Raw genomic sequence first — 17,681 nt, forward strand, 5'->3', positions numbered from 1 at the left:
GCCCAGGTCTAGGGTCCTGTCCTCCATCAGCCTCCCTGTGTGGCCTGGGGGCCCCAGAAGGGCTTGGGGGAGTCAAGACACCAGCCCGAAGCTGCTGGGCCCTCCCTCTTCCTCTGGAGGATGGGGGCCATGGCGTGGGGGGCCCTACCTGCAGGGAGCTCAACCCGGGGCGTGCCCTCCGTTTCCTCAGAGGACGCGGCTGTGAAGGGGCGACTGGTAGAGTGCCTGGAGACCGTGCTCAACAAGGCCCAGGAGCCGCCCAAGTCCAAGAAGGTCCAGCACTCCAACGCCAAGAACGCCATCCTCTTCGAGACCATCAGCCTCATTATCCACTATGACAGGTGCCTGTGGGGGCCAGACTCCCAGGTCCTAGGGGACGGGGTCTGGGAACGTGACTTCGAGGTAGGAGGGCAATGTGGTTGTGGGGTGTTGCCGTGACTCACGGGCGCTGGGCCCTTTCTGCGGGGCAGAATTCCTGGCTCTCCATATCTGTGTTGGACGGCCCAGGTGTCGAGTCCCCAGGCATGGTTGTGACTGGGACAGGGCAGGAACTCAGAGTGGGGTCCTGAGGGGGATGCAAGATGCATCGGCTGGGGCCAGTCCTCCATCTGCTCACATCAGCTGTGTGTTCTCACCGCCCCCGCCCCCCATCTCTCCCTCTCGCACTGGCAGTGAGCCCAACCTCCTGGTTCGGGCCTGTAACCAGCTGGGCCAGTTCCTGCAGCACCGGGAGACCAACCTGCGCTACCTGGCCCTGGAGAGCATGTGCACGCTGGCCAGCTCCGAGTTCTCCCACGAGGCGGTCAAGACGCACATCGACACCGTCATCAACGCCCTCAAGGTGCGACCTCTGGGCGCCTGTCCCGGCCACACTGACCTGGCTTGTGGCTCCTCTGCTCCCTCGGAGCTGCTCGGGGATCCAGCGGCCCTGGGTGACCAGCCCAGGTCAGAAGGGAGCCTAGAACATGCCCTACCTGCTCTCCTTCCTCAGACGGAGCGGGACGTCAGCGTGCGGCAGCGAGCGGCTGACCTCCTCTACGCCATGTGTGACCGGAGCAATGCCAAGCAGATCGTGTCAGAGATGCTGCGGTACCTGGAGACGGCTGACTACGCCATTCGTGAAGAGATCGTGAGTCCTGGGAGGGGCCGGGCACCCAGACTCCGGGGCCTGAGGGAGGAGGGGCCCCCCTCCAGGTGGGGACATGCTGGGCATCAGATGTGGCGAGTCCACACCCCAGTTCCCCTGCCTGGGACACACACGCACGCCTGACCTTCCCTCCGGCTGGTAGGTCCTGAAGGTGGCCATCCTGGCTGAGAAGTACGCCGTGGACTACAGCTGGTACGTGGACACCATCCTCAACCTCATCCGCATCGCGGGCGACTACGTGAGCGAGGAGGTGTGGTACCGTGTGCTGCAGATCGTTACCAACCGCGACGACGTGCAGGGCTACGCTGCCAAGACCGTCTTCGAGGTCAGCGCCCCCGTCTCACCCCACAATGGGGCATCAGGGCAGAGCCAGGATAGCTGGGGCTGTGGGGCCAGCTGGCCCGGGCCTCATCCTCAGAGGGGCCGGGCCACCACGGGCCAATGTGAGGGTCAGCAGGGCACAGGACGCCCGGTGTGTAGTCACTGGTCCCTGATTTCCGCCAGTTTCCCGCTCTTTCCGCTCCAGACAAGAGTTCCCATTCAGCTCCGTTTTATTCCCAGCTCAGTTCAGTCACTTAACTGCTCGGTGCCTCAGTTTCCCCAGCTGTAAACCCACCCACAGCAGTCACCAGGCTTCTGCAGTTAATAGGAGTCAAGGGCTCAGTGGAGCGCCGGGTACATGCTGAGCGCTCCTGAGCCAGGATGCTGCTGCTCACCGCTGTTCCCGCCCGCAGGCGCTCCAGGCGCCCGCCTGCCATGAGAACATGGTGAAGGTTGGCGGCTACATCCTCGGGGAGTTCGGGAACCTGATTGCTGGGGACCCCCGCTCCAGGTGAGGGGTTTGGGGGTCCAGGGCCCACCTGGGGTCCTGGGAAGGGTCCCTCTGAGGGAGGCGGCACCTCCCACAGGGGCTGCTGGGAGAGGGCGGTGCAGCCGGCACCCACCGACATCTGCCCACTCTCTGCAGCCCCCCGGTGCAGTTCTCCCTGCTGCACTCCAAGTTTCACCTGTGCAGCGTGGCCACGCGGGCCCTGCTGCTCTCCACCTACATCAAGTTCATCAACCTCTTCCCGGAGACCAAGGCCACCATCCAGGGCGTGCTGCGGGCCGGCTCCCAGCTGCGCAACGCCGACGTGGAGCTCCAGCAGCGGGCCGTCGAGTACCTCACCCTCAGCTCGGTGGCCAGCACGGACGTCCTGGTCAGAGCCCAGTCCCCAAGTGCCCCGCCCCTGTGCCTTGCCCCCACTCCCGCTGGAGACCGGTGCTGACTCCCGTCCCTGACCGAACCCTGCAGGCCACGGTGCTGGAGGAGATGCCACCCTTCCCCGAGCGCGAGTCGTCCATCCTGGCCAAGCTGAAGCGCAAGAAGGGGCCGGGGGCCGGCAGCGCCCTGGACGACAGCAGGAGGGACCCCAGCAGCCACGACATCAATGGGGGCGTGGAGCCCACCCCCAGCACCGTGGTAAGTCCCGGGGAGCTGGGCCGGGGGCGGGGCAGCTGGGCCCGGCCAGGCCAGCCCCTTCTCACCTGCCTCCACGTTGCCCGCAGTCCACACCCTCGCCCTCCGCCGACCTCCTGGGGCTGCGGGCAGCCCCTCCCCCCGCGGCCCCCCCGGCCCCCTCGGGTGCAGGCAACCTCCTCGTGGACGTCTTCTCCGACAGCCCAGCCGCCCAGCCCGGCCTGGGGCCCAGCCCCGAGGAGGCCTTCCTCAGGTACCGGCCTTGGGCCCAGGGCGGCCCCCTTTTCATCTGCCCCCCACCCCAACTCCCCTCTCCCTGAGCCTCGTGTCTTCCCTGGCTGCTGCCTGCCCCGGTCTCCCCCATCCCTCCCTCCCTCTGGGCCTCTCTGGGCTCTCGCTGACCCTGGCCACCCTTTGTTGTCCTTCCCTGTCACCGTCTCAGCCTGCTCTTCCTTCTCCTTCTCTCCTCCCGTCTCTCTCTCTTTCTCTCTCCGCCCTCTTGCTGCCTCTCTGGGATTGGCTGCCTGCCACGCCTGTCTTCTCTTGTCTGCTCTGGGATTGGATGGCCCAGCGAGCTGGAGCCGCCTGCCCCTGAGAGCCCCATGGCTTTGCTGGCTGATCCAGCTCCAGCTGCTGAGTAAGGGGTGGCCTCAGGGGGTTGGGGGGCAGACTTTTGTATCCCCCCGGGAGGGTTAGGGGACTGGGAGCTCCCAGCAGTCTCTCCTGATGAGCTGCGAGGGCTTGGGAGTGAGAATCAGGGCCGTCTGGTATAGGGTAGGGGGGTGATGGCTCCTGCCAGGGTCCTCTTCCGATCAGAGGCAATTGCCAGTCTGATTGAGGGGCTCTGTGGGGAAATCCAGGTATGTGGATTCTGGGCTTCTGTTCCTTCAGGGCTTGCTGTCTCCCACCACTAGCTCTGGGCCTTGACCTCTAGTTCCCCAAGCCCCCTCCCATCTCCCTCCTTTCCCACCTGCAGCGCAGGTCCTGAGGACATTGGCCCGCCCATCCCCGAAGCCGATGAGCTGCTGAATAAGTGAGTTGTGGGTGAGGTTGGGGACGGAAGTAGGGATGAGTGGGGAGCACAGAGCAGAGCCCAGGCAGGCACCGTTATCCTGACCCCCCACTGCCCCACGCAGGTTCGTGTGCAGGAACAACGGGGTGCTGTTTGAGAACCAGCTGCTGCAGATTGGAGTCAAGTCAGAGTTCCGGCAGAACTTGGGTGGGTCCAGAGGGCAATGGGGTGAGGTTTCCGGGAGACCCCGACTTGGGGAGGACATGGAAGGAACTCAGATGGAGCTCTGCCTCTCACCCCTGCTCCCACAGGCCGCATGTATCTCTTTTATGGCAACAAGACCTCGGTGCAGTTCCAGAACTTCTCTCCCACTGTGGTCCACCCCGGAGACCTCCAGACTCATATCCTCTCGGCCTGGCCCAGCCCTGCTCCTCCAGGTCTGCCTTCCTGGCAGCCGGGAAACAGATCCAGATCCCTCTTTGGCCCCCTTACTTGAGAGCCTGAGCCCATGGTACTTCTCTGAGATTTAGCATCATCTGTAAGAGGGATTGAGCCTCTTTCCCAGGACAGGAGAGGACACTGACATGACATGACAGGGATGCAGGAGGTGTTATTTCCTGAATCCCACATGCTCTGGGCATCAGTTGGTCCCTGTCAGGCCCCTCGCTGTGTCCTAACCTTTTCTTCCATCGGGTTCCACACCCATGATTCCAGTGCCTCGGCCAGTCACTTGGCCTCTCCGATCCCTACACTCCCTTCGGTGAAGTGTGGATCCTCCTCTTCCTTCTCAGTCTTGTTTTGAAGATCAGTGTGGCTGGAAGACCCTGGAAGGGTGGCTGGCATGAAGGAACTGCTTGAGCAGTGTCAGTCCCCTGTCCCCCCTTCTCTGGGCCTCAGTTTCCACAACTTGGAAATTAGAGTGATTATACCCCAAAACTTGAAGACCATTTTAGCTTTGTTTCATTCAACATTTCCAGAGACCTCCCGGAGGCTCAGCTTTGTGCTGGGCAGGGGCGGGGGGAGAGACATAAGACCCCAACTTGCCAATGGGTTGTTGACACAAAGGTAGATGGTGGTAGTAATACTCATTGCTACCATTTCAGTGAACTTACCTTGTGCCAGACACACTGACAAGTACTTGTGGGAGATTATTTCATTGACTGCTGAGGACACTTACATCCATTTCGACGATGAGGCTAAGAGAGGTTAAGTGACGTCTTAACCTCTAAGAAGAGCTGGGATTCAAACCCAGGTCAGCCGTCAGAGCCAGGGCGTGACCTGTGCCATAATGGAGGTGGCTGAGCCCGGTGTGGAAAGCCAGAGGCACCCAGGTCAGAGGTTTGGATTAGGAAGGACTTTGGAGCTGGGTCATGTTAGATGAGCCCGGGACGGCAGGGCTGGGCCCCTCAGAGACCTGCAGGCTGGGGCCGCCAGGAAAATTCTGAACCATCAGGTGATGATGGTGAAGTCCCTTTGCCCTCCTCGGCGCCCCTCCATTCCTCCCCACTCCCCCACTCGCATTTCTGGCTTCCTTGACCACGGGCGGGCACAGCTGGCCGTGCAGACCAAGCGGGTGGCCTCGCAGGTGGACGGCGGGGCGCAGGTGCAGCAGGTGCTCAACATTGAGTGTCTGCGGGACTTCCTGACGCCGCCGCTCCTGTCGGTGCGCTTCCGGTGAGTCAGGAGGCGGGGCGCTGCCGGGTGGGCGGGGCCTTCAGGACGAGGGCGGGGCCTGATGAGCCGGCTCTCTCTCCCAACAGGTACGGGGGCGCCCCCCAGTCCCTCACCCTGAAGCTCCCAGTGACCATCAACAAGTTCTTCCAGCCGACGGAGATGGCGGCCCAGGACTTCTTCCAGCGTTGGAAACAGCTAAGCCTGTGAGCCGCGGGGGAAGGGAGCCAAAGCCGCCCTCAGGGTGGGCGGGACTGGGGCTTCCAGATCCCTGACCTGGACCTTCTCCCGCCCCTAGCCCCCAACAAGAGGCCCAGAAAATCTTCAAAGCCAACCACCCCATGGACGCGGAGGTCACTAAGGCCAAGGTGAGAGGCTAGACAGGAGAGGCACGGGGTCTACCATTCCAGTCCTGCCTCTCCTCTCCCGAACTCTGGGATTTGGGGTGCGGTGGCTGCTCTACTTGAACCTGTTTTCCCATCGGTAAAGTGGGACTAATTTCCACTCCCAAGGGTTTGGGGTAACTGGAATGTTGCTGTCTGGGAGCTAACAGAGATCGGGCACCCCCTGTACCCCTTAGCTCCTGGGGTTTGGCTCTGCTCTCCTGGACAATGTGGACCCCAACCCTGAGAACTTCGTGGGGGCTGGAATCATCCAGACTAAAGCCCTGCAGGTGGGCTGTCTGCTCCGGCTGGAGCCCAACGCCCAGGCTCAGGTGAGTGGTGGTTCCCAAGGCCGCCTGCTCCGCGTGCATTCTCTGCTCTTCTGTCTTCCTCTCCCTTTTCCTCCCCGCTTTTGTCTCTCTATATCCTTTACACCCTTTGTGACCTCTTTTTACCTTTCATCCTTTCCCTCTCTTATATCACCTTTCTGACCCCTTGATCCTTTCTGTCTCATCATTTATCTGCCCTGTATCTAACCCCTCTCCCCCACGCTCTCCATCCCCTCTGCCTCCTCCCTGAGTTGCCCTGTCCCCCCTAGATGTACCGGCTGACCCTGCGCACCAGCAAGGAGCCCGTCTCCCGTCACCTGTGTGAGCTGCTGGCCCAGCAGTTCTGAGCCCTGGACTCTGCCCCCCGGGGATGTGGCCGGCACTGGGCAGCCCCCAGGACTGAGGCAGCTTTGGTGGATGGGGCAGCGAGGGACCTCTTCTGGTGACAGGGAAGACCCTGGGGTTGGGGGACGCCCAGGAACTTCCTCCGGCCTTTTGTATTTTTATTTTTGTTCATCTGCTGCTGTTTACATTCTGGGGGGGTAAGGGGGAGCCCCCTCCCTCCCTTTTCCCCCAAAGCACAGAGGGGAGAGGGGCCGGGGAAGTGGGTGCCTCCTCCCCTCCCACCCCATCCCTGTCATAGCCCCTCCTGCCCCCTCCCCTTCCAGGGGCTGTGTATTATTGTGAGCGAATAAACAGAGAGACGCTAGTAGCCCCCATCCTTGTCTGTGTCTGGTGCTCAAGTCCAGTGGTCAGAGGAGTGGGGTGAGGGCATGCAGAGTGTGGGTGGCCAGGCCCCGCAGCCCATATGTGGGGCTTTGAGCAGACAGCAGCAGCAGCAGCCGCCGTGGCCCCAACTGCAGCGCCACCAGCCGCCATCCTGTGCCTGGCTCCTCAGTCCCCGACACCAAGTAGCAGGCTCTGGCTACCTGGGCCCGGTGGACAGCCTCTTCTGCTTTCTCCTCTGGCTGCCCCGGCTCTGAAGGAAGGACAGCGAGGGTCAAGGTGACCAGTGAGGCCTGGACAACTAGGATGCCAACCTGAGGGAGCCACCCCCATCCTGGGCTAAGTTTGACATCTGATGGAAGAGCCTCCAGCTCCAGCCAGCTGTCAGGACTTGAGATCAGACTTTCTCCCCCTCTTCCAGCCCCAGTGCCCCACTTTCCTGGGGATACTCTGTGTGCAGCTCCAAGGAACCTGGTTACAGTACAGATCACAGACATGCAAGAGATGCTGCCCAGGAGCCAGGCACTGGCCTCCAGAGGACCCCACCCCACTTGGGAAGCAGGTGCGGAGGTGGAGTCGCACGGCTAGGAAGGGGCAGTTCTTTACTCCTCCAGGGAGGACTTTTCACCATCTTGTTAACTCATCAGGGTCTTTGCTGGGATTGTAGTATCACTCTAGGTCCCTTTCTTTGGGCCTCAGGTTCTGCGTGACAGCTTTTCCTCCTGGACCTGAGTTCTGTGGAGTCTACCACCCTTCTCCACCCAAAGCCTGTATTTTCAGCAGTAGAGCGGGAGCGTGTGGATGTGGAAGCCAGGCTGCCTGTGTTTGAATTACAGCTGAGCTCTGCTGTTTAGCTAAACCTGTTAGCTCATCTATAATACGGAAATGATGTGAAAGTTGCTCAGTCTTTTCCAGCTCTTTGTGACTGTATAGTCCATGGAATTCTCCAGACCAGAATACTGGTGTGGGTAACCTTTCCCTTGTCCAGGGGATCTTCCCAACCCAGGGATCGAACCCAGGTCTCCCACATCACGGACAGATTCTTTACCAACTGAGCTATAAGGGAAGCTAGAGGAAGAAGTGAATCAATACACAAGCAGCACCTGGCAGGAGATGAGGTCTCGGTGTTTAGGGTCAGCCAGGAGGCTCTGAAGCCTGCAGGCTGGGCCCTCCCTGCCCTTCCCTTCAGCTCTCTTCCCTCCTTGCCTGTGTACATGCCCAGGGCTCACAGATAGCCATGCCCAGTCCACGCTTCTCCTACTGCTTTCCCCTCTCCCGCCTCTTACTCCCGCCTCGTGAGAACTGGGACCCAGTGCCCCAGCCTGTGCAAAGGTGTCGCTGTGCCCGCCGCTGACCTGGTGGGAAGTGAGTGGCGGTGACCAGGGTGTAGAAAGAGCGGAGAAGGCGCCGGCGGTGCTCTGGAGACGGTTCTGAAGGAGGAAGAGGGGCGCGGTAAGGCAGAGCCCCTGCCCAGCCCCCCGCCCCTCCCGGCCCCCGCCCACCTCCCAGTCACCTTTATCCCGAGAGGGCTCCACTGTGAAGAGACAGCGTTTCAGTTCCAGGTGGAGGAGCAGCAGCCTGTGAGGAAACAGGTGTCACGGCCAGGAAAGAGGTGCTGAGGACCCCCAACCCACTCCCCCTGCCGCGCCCTACCCGAGGATGTCCGCGTGCAGCGGGAAGCCCGCGGGCAGCGCTCGGGGTCCCAGCGGCAGGCAGCCCCGCAGCGGCTCCAGTAGGGGCTGCCACCAGCGCTCCAGAAGCTGCAGGGGGCGTGGTCAGCAAGAGAGGCGGGGCCCAAGGGCGAGGTTGGGGGGGTACCCAGGGGAGGCAGTTTGGCCAGGGAGCTGGGGAGGAGACCACAAAGGCAGAGAGGGCCGCGGGAGGGAAGAGAGAGGGGCCTGGAAGGATGGGGAAGAGGGGCCCCGGAGGCGGAGCCCAAAGGAGCGGGGCCACTAGAGGGTGGGGCCTGTGGGGGCGGGGCCTAGAGAGGGCGGATCTACGAGGGGCGGGCCGGACACAGGGCGGGTCCAGGGTAAAGGCGCACTCGCCTGGCATGGTGCTCAAAGGAGTGCCAGGGCCCGCGAGTAGAAAGGTGAACTAGAAGCAAAGCGGGACGGAGCCCCGATTCACCTGCGCATCCAGCTGGCTGAGGTGAGGCCGCGGGCCGCAGAGCAGACACAGTTCCAAGTCCGGCAGAAGCGTCAGGGTCAGCAGCCGGTGCGGAACCTGCAGCAGCGAGGGTGGGCTGGCCGGAGCGCCTCCTCTTCTCTTCGCAAGCCCGGTCTCCTAGAGGCGGTCCTCCAGGTCCCACCCCTGGCGCGCTCCTCCCAGCCCTCACCGTTCCCCCCTGCCCGCCCCACCCACTCACTCACCGTGGGGCTCCCGTGCGGCAGGTACACCGGGTAGTCGCGAGCGGCCTGCGGCGGCAGGGACCCCACCAGCCAGGGGAGCAGCACGGCCTCCGGCATCCCCAGCCGCCACCAGCTCTCGGTCGCTGCCACCACCCGGCCCGACACGACCAGGCTGACGAAGGCCGTGCCCGCCGCCTCAGCGAACCCGGAGAGGGCTTCCTGGGTAAGGGAGGCAGGCCGGCCGCGAGTCAGAGAACGAGAGCAGGGGCGACAGACTTCCCAGGTGGGTGAGTAGGGGAAGAGACCGGCGTACAGTTCAAAGCGAGCTTGGTGGCCGTGCTCCTGTGTCTCACCCGCCCTGGGCCTGAGTTCCTTCACCTTCACATGCAGCTACCGTCCCCGAGTCACACAGTAAAATTAAACAGGTAGGGTGACCGCTGCCTAGTCTGACACGTCCTTTTAACAGCAGCAGCCACGGTTTATTGAGTGCTATTAAGTGCCAGGTGGGTGCAATCTACAAGCTACTGAAGCTCAGAGAGGTTGTCAGCTGCCCAGAGCCACACTGCTGGGAGGCAGCCATGCCAGATGAAATCAGATCAATATTTAAGGAAGAGCAGATAGAGATTTCCGTGGAAGAAAGAACAGGATGTGCCAGGGCAGAGAAACTGGGGAGTTGTAGGGATTTGTGAGACTGATGAGGCAGCTGGGAGAGGGTGGACTGTGGAGTTAGGAGTTAGCAGAGGTTAGGGCAAGAAGGCAGGCGGGCATCAGATTCCTCAGGTCCTCAACATGAGACTAAGGGGCTAGGACCTTGTCCTGGGGCTGATGGAAGTCTCGGGTAGGCTGTGACCAGGGGAGGGGCAGTGTCAGCTCTATGTGTAGAAAGATCCTTCCGGGGTCAAGTGGGAGCTGGACTGGAAGCCAAAAGGATAGGAAGAGGCAATGGTCCAAAGATAAGAGGACGGACACTGGCCTCTGACACAGGGCCAGAGGGATAGTTTTAAAAGTTTACAAGGCATTCCCAATACCTGCAGCAGGGACCCCTCAGGAGGAATCACACAGTCCACACACTGGGTCAGGTCCCCGATGAGCTCTGAGTCCCCCAGGAAGCTGTCGATGAGGCGGTAACTGGCCTAGCAGAAGGGAAAATGGAGGAGCCTAAGACCCAGGTGGCACCCAAATCTGCTGGCTCCCCCCAGAAAACTGGCCCACTGAGCCTTCCTGGGGGATGTCAGACAACCAAGATGCCTTGGGAGCCCAATGGATAAGGCTGCCCCAGGGGTTTCTGGGAACTATAGTTCCCAAATATCAGTGACCAGGTATCCTAACTTCCCATCCTCATGTCCTACAGCCTCACCCTCAGCTCCTTCTTCAGTCTCTCTACGTTGCGGATATTGGTTAGCTCTTCAAGTCCCACGAGAAGAACCTAGAAGAACCATATAGGAGAGTAGGGGCCCTGGACAATTGGTTATAAGACAGGAGGGGTTGGGACTCAGACTCCTGTGTCTGAGGGAGGAGTCGGACTGAGGGCCAGAATTCCTGGGTTCTACAGGAGGCTGTTGGGAGTCTGGACTCCTGGGTCTGAGGGAGAGGGATGCTGAGAGCTCAGATTCCTGGGGTTGGGAAAGAGAGTTAAGGAGGGACTTCCCTAGTACTCCAGTATTCTTGCCTGGAGAATCCCATGGATGGAGGAGCCTGGCAGGCTACAGTCCATAGAGTCACAAAGACTCGCACACAACTGACTTCTCTCTCTTCCCTAGTGGTCCAGTGGTTAAGACACTGCACTTCCACCCAGCAGGGGGCAGGTTCAGTCCCTGGTCTGGGAACTATGATCCCACATGCCACAGGGTGTGGACAAAAACAAACAAGAACTTTTTTTTAAAAAGAGGGTTAGGGAGTCTCACCATGGCCCCAAACACCATCTGGAGTAGCCTCTCCAGCCTCAGCTCCGAGGTGCCCTCCTCAGACGACAGAACAATGAGGGTGATGCTGTGAGAAAGGAAGGTGAGAAGTATGAGTCCAGGCCAAGTAAACAAGGCAAAGAGGAGAGTAGGTCTACCCTGGATCCATGCCCCAGCACAACCGGCCTCTCGTACAAAGAAGCTCAGCAATCAGGCTGAATGCCTTGTCAAAGATCCCACAGCCCAGTCTCAGCTGGCGCTGGAGAGCTGGACAGCTTGGGGGTCATCTTCAACAGGGGCTGTCCCCCTGGCCCTGCCCCCAAGCTGCTCTTGGAGACCTGTCGTGGAAGCTCTTCCACACCACGGTTGTGTCTTCCGTCCTCGCAGAGCTCAGTTGCACCTCGAGATTCTGCCCAAACATGTGGACTCCATTGAGGGAGCCGATGACAGAGAATGGGAGCTGGGGAAAGATTGGGAACTTGAGACAAGAGCCCCCCAGTTTCCTCCTCCTTGAGAACCAACTACTCAGGCCCCCAACCCCGTTCCTCTCTCTAGAGCCCCTGGCCCCTCCTCTTCAAGGAACCAGGATTACTGGTCAATTGCACCTTCGACGGTCTAAACACAACTCTGAAACTTCCCCAGCCTCTACTCCCTTGAGGACCCAGAGTCCTTCTAAATCCCTGCTATTTCAGAGATCCAGGCGCCCAGGGTCCCACCTGTTGGCGGGCGGGGGCGCCACCGCGGCTGCTCCTGCAAAACAGGGGGACCCCGCTAGATGCCGCGAGGCACAGAAGATGTATCGTGCCCTCGGTCCCCTCCTCCCCCATCTGGAACGCTCGCCACCCAGTCCCCTCGTCGGGAGAGTCAATGCCCGCCTCGGAGCACGCCCATAGTCACACGAAGTCGGGCTGCTGCTGTCCGGAGCCGCCAGAGGGCGAGATAGGGAGCTGATTGGAAGACGACTAGATTCCCGCCTTCCTCATCCCAACTCAAACCCCTCCTCAAGCCCTTTTCCAGCACCTCCCCCCGAGCCCCGTTACGCTCTCTTCCGCCCCAGCCGGAAGTCACAATACCCCTAACAAAGATGGCGGCTTTGTATTTGCTAAGCTGACTGGTCGCTACTTGAAGCGATTTGACTCTATTTAAAGAAGAGGATGAAGAGCCCAATTTGAAGGTAGTGACTACTCCAAGGCGCTCCCTCGTAACCACCACGTAAGCGAGTGTGTTTCACATTCTGAATTGACAAACAACCGTACCACACTCAAAGATGGCGACGATGCCGAAGCGTTGCCTAGCAACCGCTTTAGCTTGGCTTTCTCTTTTATGGTAGGAAACACTACGGGCTCAAAGATGCCGACCGCGCCTTGGGGTTTCCTAGCAACGACCAGTCTTATTTTCCTTCTAAGGCTATAAATAGTTGTGCCCCTCTCAAAGATGGCCGCATGACGAATCACGAGCAATCTTCCTTGGAGCAAAATTGAGAAAGACACCATCTCCCCCCTTACTTTCGAGGATGGTTTGGTCCGGCAAGAGTTGCCTAGTAACCAACAAATGACTTGGTTGTTTTTGTTATTAGAATAAGAAAGATGAAATCCTTTATATTCTAGAATCGTAAAATAATATTATTTATAATGAATTTACACATGATAGTGTATAGTGCAGAATGTGAAAATACTCCTACCGAAATCCTTTCCCTGAAATAAAAAGTTAACAGTTTAACACAGGATATTCACGTTTTCACAGATACTACTGTGCTAATGTTGTTTTCAAACTTTGTTTTTCTCATGAAATTGTATAAATATACTTCGTCTTTTTAAAATGTCTTATCCTAACCTATATCATGGATGTAACAAAATATATTTAGCTCATTCTATACTGATGTAAGTTAGGTTCTTATCACTATGTGTTTAAAGGTATAAAGTAAATATTCATTAAGTTATCAGTTAATCAGATCGTTTTTCTCAGAACAGCTGCCTTCATTTCTGCAAATACATTTACAAAACATATAGTTGTATTAAGAAAGCATTTATTTCTTTTAAACATGTTTTGCCTGCATTCTGGATTTGATTTCTAATAGCTGATAAGAAATAAGACATTTACTTGTACATTAAATTACATGAAACTTAAAGAGGAATAAAGTGCATAAAATAACACATGAAGTAAAATATCAATTTTTCCTTGTAGTTCTATGAATTTCTCCTTTAGTCTTCTTATATTTATTTAGAGTTCTGATATACTTAGGTTTATTTCTATCACTTTACTTTTTTTGGTAAGAGGTAGAACACTCCATAGACAGCATGGGGACTATCTCAGAGGCAAGAGGGACCTATTTCTATCATTTTATTTGTATATTTCTTGTTGTCCTGCCTTTTCCATGCTTATTTCCTCCTTTTAATGGATTTGTTTCCTCAGTCCATTTTGTCCTCTTTCTTCTGGCTTCAAATTTATACATTAATTCTCTTTTATTATTTTTGAAATTTTGCCGTCACATTTAATTCAGCAAAAGGTTAAAGATTTTTAAACCCTCTCTCAAAAAATAGAAAGAATGTGACAAGTTAACTCCATTAAACTCCCTCCAGACTAAGCGACTAGTGTTGCTAGCATTCTAATTTGACTTTTTAAAATGCCTTCATTGAATACTTTTTCTTATTTTATGCAGGCAATTGTAATTGTATGTTTATGATTCATTTTGTCCTCCCTGTTCCTTCTTGCATTTCAGATCACTTTCCAGGGATAGTTGAAAAATTTCCAAAAAAAAAATAAATAACAAAAAAAAAAGAAAGAAAAATTTCCTACTTCCTAGAGGGTTTCCTACTGGAAAACTCTTTCTCTACTCACAATATTTCTAATACCAAATGTGTAGGTTTTCCACACCAAGCAGTTCCCCAGTTTTCTGTGGACACAGACTATCTTTTTTTTTTTTTTGGACACAGACTATCTTATAAGCCAATTACATTCTGACACCAACCACCTAGAGTTACATACACACACACTCACATCCTTAAGGTCTCAGATCCACAAGACTACAGCCACTTCACACACCAGTTAGAACTAGTGGGTCCCCAGGTTACCCACACTTTGGTCTGAGTGGCCTACATGTAACAGGGATCCCCATGGCCCCCTCTTCTTATTGCCCTAACTTGGCTTCTATTCACCATTGCTGAATAGAAATGCGGAGATAAGAGTTTTGGGTGAAGTAGAGAAGAGTAGCTTTTATTTCTTTGCCAGGCAAAAAGGGACCATAGTGGGCTGATGTCCTAAAGACTGTGTGACCCACCCTGGAACGGACAGTGAGGAGTGTCACAGTGTTCAGGAAGCAGGGTATGATCAGCTCGTGGACCATTCTTGGATTGGTTAGCATTTAGGTGAAGTTTCAAGCATCATCAATTTTCTGGTTTCAGCCAGTCTAGGGTCTGCATTTTTGTGGTCAGCAGTTTTCATCTGGAGCCGGTCTGCTTCCTGTAAAAAACAACTTAGGAATGTGTGTCAGGCCTTTATCTATATCTTTCAGAGAACTGGGATTTTGCTGGTTCTGCTGTGTGGCAGAATTATAGTCTAAATTGTTACCAGTTCCCCAGTTCAACAGCTATTCTTTGTTTCTACATCTTCATATTTCCAAATCATTAACTTTTGGGTCAGCACTTTACTTCAAAAGACAAGGACACAGGGCTTGAACACTATTTCATTCTCATGTTCAATAATTTGATGTTAGGGTTCACAGAACCCACGGAAACATTTTACTCACTATTGTTGGTTTATTATAAAGGATATTACAAAGGATAAAAATGAACAGCCAGGGGAGTGATAGATTGGGACTTTGGAATTAGAGACACAAACAATTACATGGATATGGAACTTCCCTGGGGGTCCAGGGCTAAGATTCCACACTCCCCATGCAGGGGGCTCTGGGTTTCAACCCTGGAAATGGCAACCCACTCCAGTATTCTTGCCTGGAGAATCCCACGGACGGAGGAGCCTGGCGGGCTACAGTCCATGGGGTCGCAAAGAGTTGGACACAACTAAAGTGACCGAGCATGCACGTGGCACGCACAGGGAACTAGATCCCTTATCCTGTCACTAAGAGTTCACAGGCCTCAGCGAAGATTTCATGTGCCACAACTAAGAACTGGCAGAGCCAAATAAATAATAAAAAAAGAACTTGGCAAAAGTGGTGGGATGTCACTTCAGAGATTAGCTTATAAAGATGGCAACTTCCATCCTTCTTTGTATTCTCTCTCTTGCCCTCTCTTGTTCACTCTGATGCAGCCAATGCCATGTCGTGACTGATCTAAAAAGAGGTCCTTGTGAGTCAGGCTGGGACCTGAAACTTGGGAACCTTTCCTAGAGCGCTTGCACTTAAGCCAGACATCTCCTTGAGCAAGAGGATACAATGAAACTATGAGACTAAAAATAACTGCATGCATAATGTTTTCCCAGTTGGGGAAAATTATGTACATATGTGCAAAGTCGCTTTGTGTCCGCCTCTTTGCAATCCCATGGACTGTAGCCCACCAGGCTCCTCTGTCCATGGGATTCTCCAGGCAAGAATCCTGAAGTGGGTTGCCAAGGTCTCCTTCAAAGGATCTTCCCCACCAGGGGTCAAACCTACGTCTCCTGCAGTTCCTGCATTGAAAGCAGATTTTTTTTTTTTTCTTTTCACTGCTGAGCCAAAATAATGATGTTCAATAAGATACAAAAAGGCCACAAACCAGTTGCCACTTCTGAGGCTCCAGGAGCAAAAGGAGGGTACTGTGCCCCGCACACAGCACCACCAAGGGGCGGGCAGACCACCTAAGCCACCTTTCCAGCCCAACCCGTCCCCACCCTCACCTCATTTAAAGAACCAGCCTACTTCCCCTCACAAGCTAGCAGGGGTGCCTGTTTCTTGTTCTTTTCCCTCCCTCAAGCTAAGAGTCTGTGGGAGGGTCCCAATAAAGCCTTGCCTGAATTTCTCATTTGGCCTCTTATCAATTTCTATTGATTAAAAAGTCCAAGGACCCTGGTCAGTAACACATGGAACCTCTAGTCAATAACCTGGGAGGAACTGAACCCTGCCAACAATGACAAGAATGAGCGTGGGAGCAGGTCCTTCCTAGCCGTGCCTTGAGATGATTACAGCCCTTGCTGACCCTTTGATTATAGCCTGTAAGGAACTCTGGAGCATGGGACCCAGCTAAGCCACATCTCAATTCCTGATCTACAGGAACTTCAAAGTAACAATGTTGTCCTTTCATGCCACTAAGTTTTGGGGTAATTTGTTACACAGCCCAAGGTAACTTAAGTAGTGTCCTTTATTTCTATTATTTTGCATATTGTGGTACCTTTTGAACCTGGCAATTCCTGTACCTGAATCCTGGGGGTGGGGGTGGGGCTGCCTCCTGTTAATTTTTGCTTCTGTGAGTTCTAATTTCAATCCTTGTCTCTGCAGCTGTGGTCTTTGTGCTATTGATCAGAGTCCTCTAGGGAGGATTCACCCTCCAGGTCATCACAGAGTGTCAGGCTGGGCTCCCCGTGGTGTTTAGCAACTTCCCACTATTTTACACATGACTGTGTATATATGTAAATGCTACTTTCTCAATTCGTCCCTCCCTCACCTTCCCCTACTGTGTCCACAAGTCCCTCTACTAGATTCATCAGTACCATTTTTCTAGATTCCATATGTTTGCATTAATATACTTGCTTTTCTCTTTCTGATTTACTTCATTCTGTGTGAGAGGCTCGAAGACTAGCCCAGAATTAGATCAGCTGCTGTGGAAGGCCATTGCTTAGCTGAGGAACTACACCAAGTTTTTCACATCACAGCTGCCATAAGGTTCTTGGTAATGCCAATGAGCACCTCTGGAATTTCTTTTCCAACCCTATCTTTTTTGTTGTCAATTTCTGTTTCCATTCTGGGGGAGGTGAGATCCTTAAAGACTACCCATACCTCTTATGAAACCACCAATGTCGCAAAAACAATGTCATATCATCTAATTATCAATGCCAGAAGCTGAAGTCCAAGCTGAAATATCTCATTGTTTGTTTTACTATTTGTAATCCATTAATGGTAACAATGGTAACGGTTAAAAATCAGTTAAACAGAACCAACTTTGCATTCAGCTTATCTAAAGGAAAGTTTCCTTATTGTTAGGAGGGAATTTTAGGTACCATTTCAAGCTCCATACCTGTTGATCACTTTGCTTTTCTCCAGTTTACTTTTATCTTCCTTATGATTTTATTAAAATTTAATTACACTAGCATACAAAAGAAGAGATCTGCTTTAGATTTAAAGGAATTTTAAGATGTCTAAACACAGGTTCGGTCATTGTTGGATCTTGATGCAAATAAAACAACTATAAGAAGACATCTTGTGAAAACTGGGGAATTTTGATTATGGATTTAAGTGTTGGACAATACCAAGAGATAAAAATTTTGTTAGAGGTGTTAATGGCATAGTGGTTTTCTGCAACTTTTTGGAGATGCCTATCTAGCACGTAGAGGTAAAATGATACGATGTTGGGATTTGCTTTACAAGCGTTCAGCAAAGAAAATAAAAGGGATCAATAAAGTACATGTGACAAAATGGTGACACTGCTGAGTGCAAAGCAATGCAGTCTTTTACCTTGAAATATATTGACAAACTGTATTGGAGCAAGCTGTTTAGTTTTCATCTCCACTAGATCACGTCTGAGCCTGCTCATTTCACCCAAACCTTCCCACCCT

The 17,681-nt window shown here is 54.4% G+C and overlaps 2 protein-coding genes and 1 long non-coding RNA gene across 5 annotated transcripts in view; 2 read left to right on the forward strand and 1 right to left on the reverse strand.

Moving 5' to 3' along the window:
• Positions 1–6,710, forward strand: part of AP2A1 (adaptor related protein complex 2 subunit alpha 1) — a 28,403-nt gene extending 21,693 nt beyond the window's left edge. Inside the window, exons 8-24 of one of the 2 annotated variants that reach the window (XM_043899860.1) lie at positions 191–341; positions 673–841; positions 992–1,129; positions 1,290–1,472; positions 1,882–1,979; positions 2,115–2,346; positions 2,442–2,609; positions 2,696–2,859; positions 3,178–3,243; positions 3,583–3,639; positions 3,743–3,825; positions 3,930–4,019; positions 5,169–5,292; positions 5,379–5,495; positions 5,588–5,657; positions 5,870–6,004; positions 6,271–6,710. In XM_043899860.1, coding sequence (XP_043755795.1) covers positions 191–341; positions 673–841; positions 992–1,129; positions 1,290–1,472; positions 1,882–1,979; positions 2,115–2,346; positions 2,442–2,609; positions 2,696–2,859; positions 3,178–3,243; positions 3,583–3,639; positions 3,743–3,825; positions 3,930–4,019; positions 5,169–5,292; positions 5,379–5,495; positions 5,588–5,657; positions 5,870–6,004; positions 6,271–6,348 — 2,123 coding nt within the window. In that variant the 3' untranslated portion in view covers positions 6,349–6,710. The remainder of the gene's footprint in view (positions 1–190; positions 342–672; positions 842–991; positions 1,130–1,289; positions 1,473–1,881; positions 1,980–2,114; positions 2,347–2,441; positions 2,610–2,695; positions 2,860–3,177; positions 3,244–3,582; positions 3,640–3,742; positions 3,826–3,929; positions 4,020–5,168; positions 5,293–5,378; positions 5,496–5,587; positions 5,658–5,869; positions 6,005–6,270) is intronic. The other variant, XM_043899862.1, reaches the window with a different exon arrangement.
• On the reverse strand, positions 6,490–12,000 carry FUZ (fuzzy planar cell polarity protein). 2 transcript variants are annotated; one of them, XM_043899863.1, is made up of 11 exons: positions 11,696–11,999; positions 11,318–11,439; positions 10,983–11,067; positions 10,436–10,504; positions 10,107–10,211; positions 9,100–9,297; positions 8,858–8,953; positions 8,381–8,487; positions 8,241–8,305; positions 8,083–8,157; positions 6,490–6,980 (listed from the first exon to the last, which is right to left on the reverse strand). In XM_043899863.1, the coding sequence occupies exons 1-11, from the start codon at positions 11,804–11,806 to the stop codon at positions 6,754–6,756; spliced, it is 1,260 nt and encodes a 419-aa protein (XP_043755798.1). In that variant the 5' UTR covers positions 11,807–11,999; the 3' UTR covers positions 6,490–6,753. The 2 variants fall into 2 exon arrangements, with proteins under 2 accessions (XP_043755798.1, XP_043755799.1); XM_043899864.1 differs by lacking the exon at positions 10,436–10,504 and having other exon boundaries at positions 11,696–12,000.
• Positions 6,977–7,627, forward strand: LOC122692347. The gene is made up of 2 exons (XR_006340631.1): positions 6,977–7,289; positions 7,427–7,627. It is a non-coding gene; the product is annotated as an uncharacterized LOC122692347 (long non-coding RNA).
• Positions 12,001–17,681: the final 5,681 nt, after the last annotated feature.

This window comes from Cervus elaphus, chromosome 4 (assembly GCF_910594005.1).
Source record: "Cervus elaphus chromosome 4, mCerEla1.1, whole genome shotgun sequence".
NCBI lineage: Eukaryota > Metazoa > Chordata > Mammalia > Artiodactyla > Cervidae > Cervus > Cervus elaphus.

Bases quoted from the DNA above. Each gene is read 5' to 3' on its own strand.
- FUZ (XM_043899863.1), bottom strand. From the start codon at position 11,806: ATGGGGGAGGAGGGGACCGAGGGCACGATACATCTTCTGTGCCTCGCG. The intron at 11,068-11,317 runs GTCTCCAAGAGC...CCTTTCTCACAG, and splicing joins TGGAAGAGCTTCCACGACAG to CATCACCCTCATTGTTCTGT. The intron at 9,298-10,106 runs GTATTGGGAATG...TCCCTTACCCAG, and splicing joins CTGAGGGGTCCCTGCTGCAG to GAAGCCCTCTCCGGGTTCGC.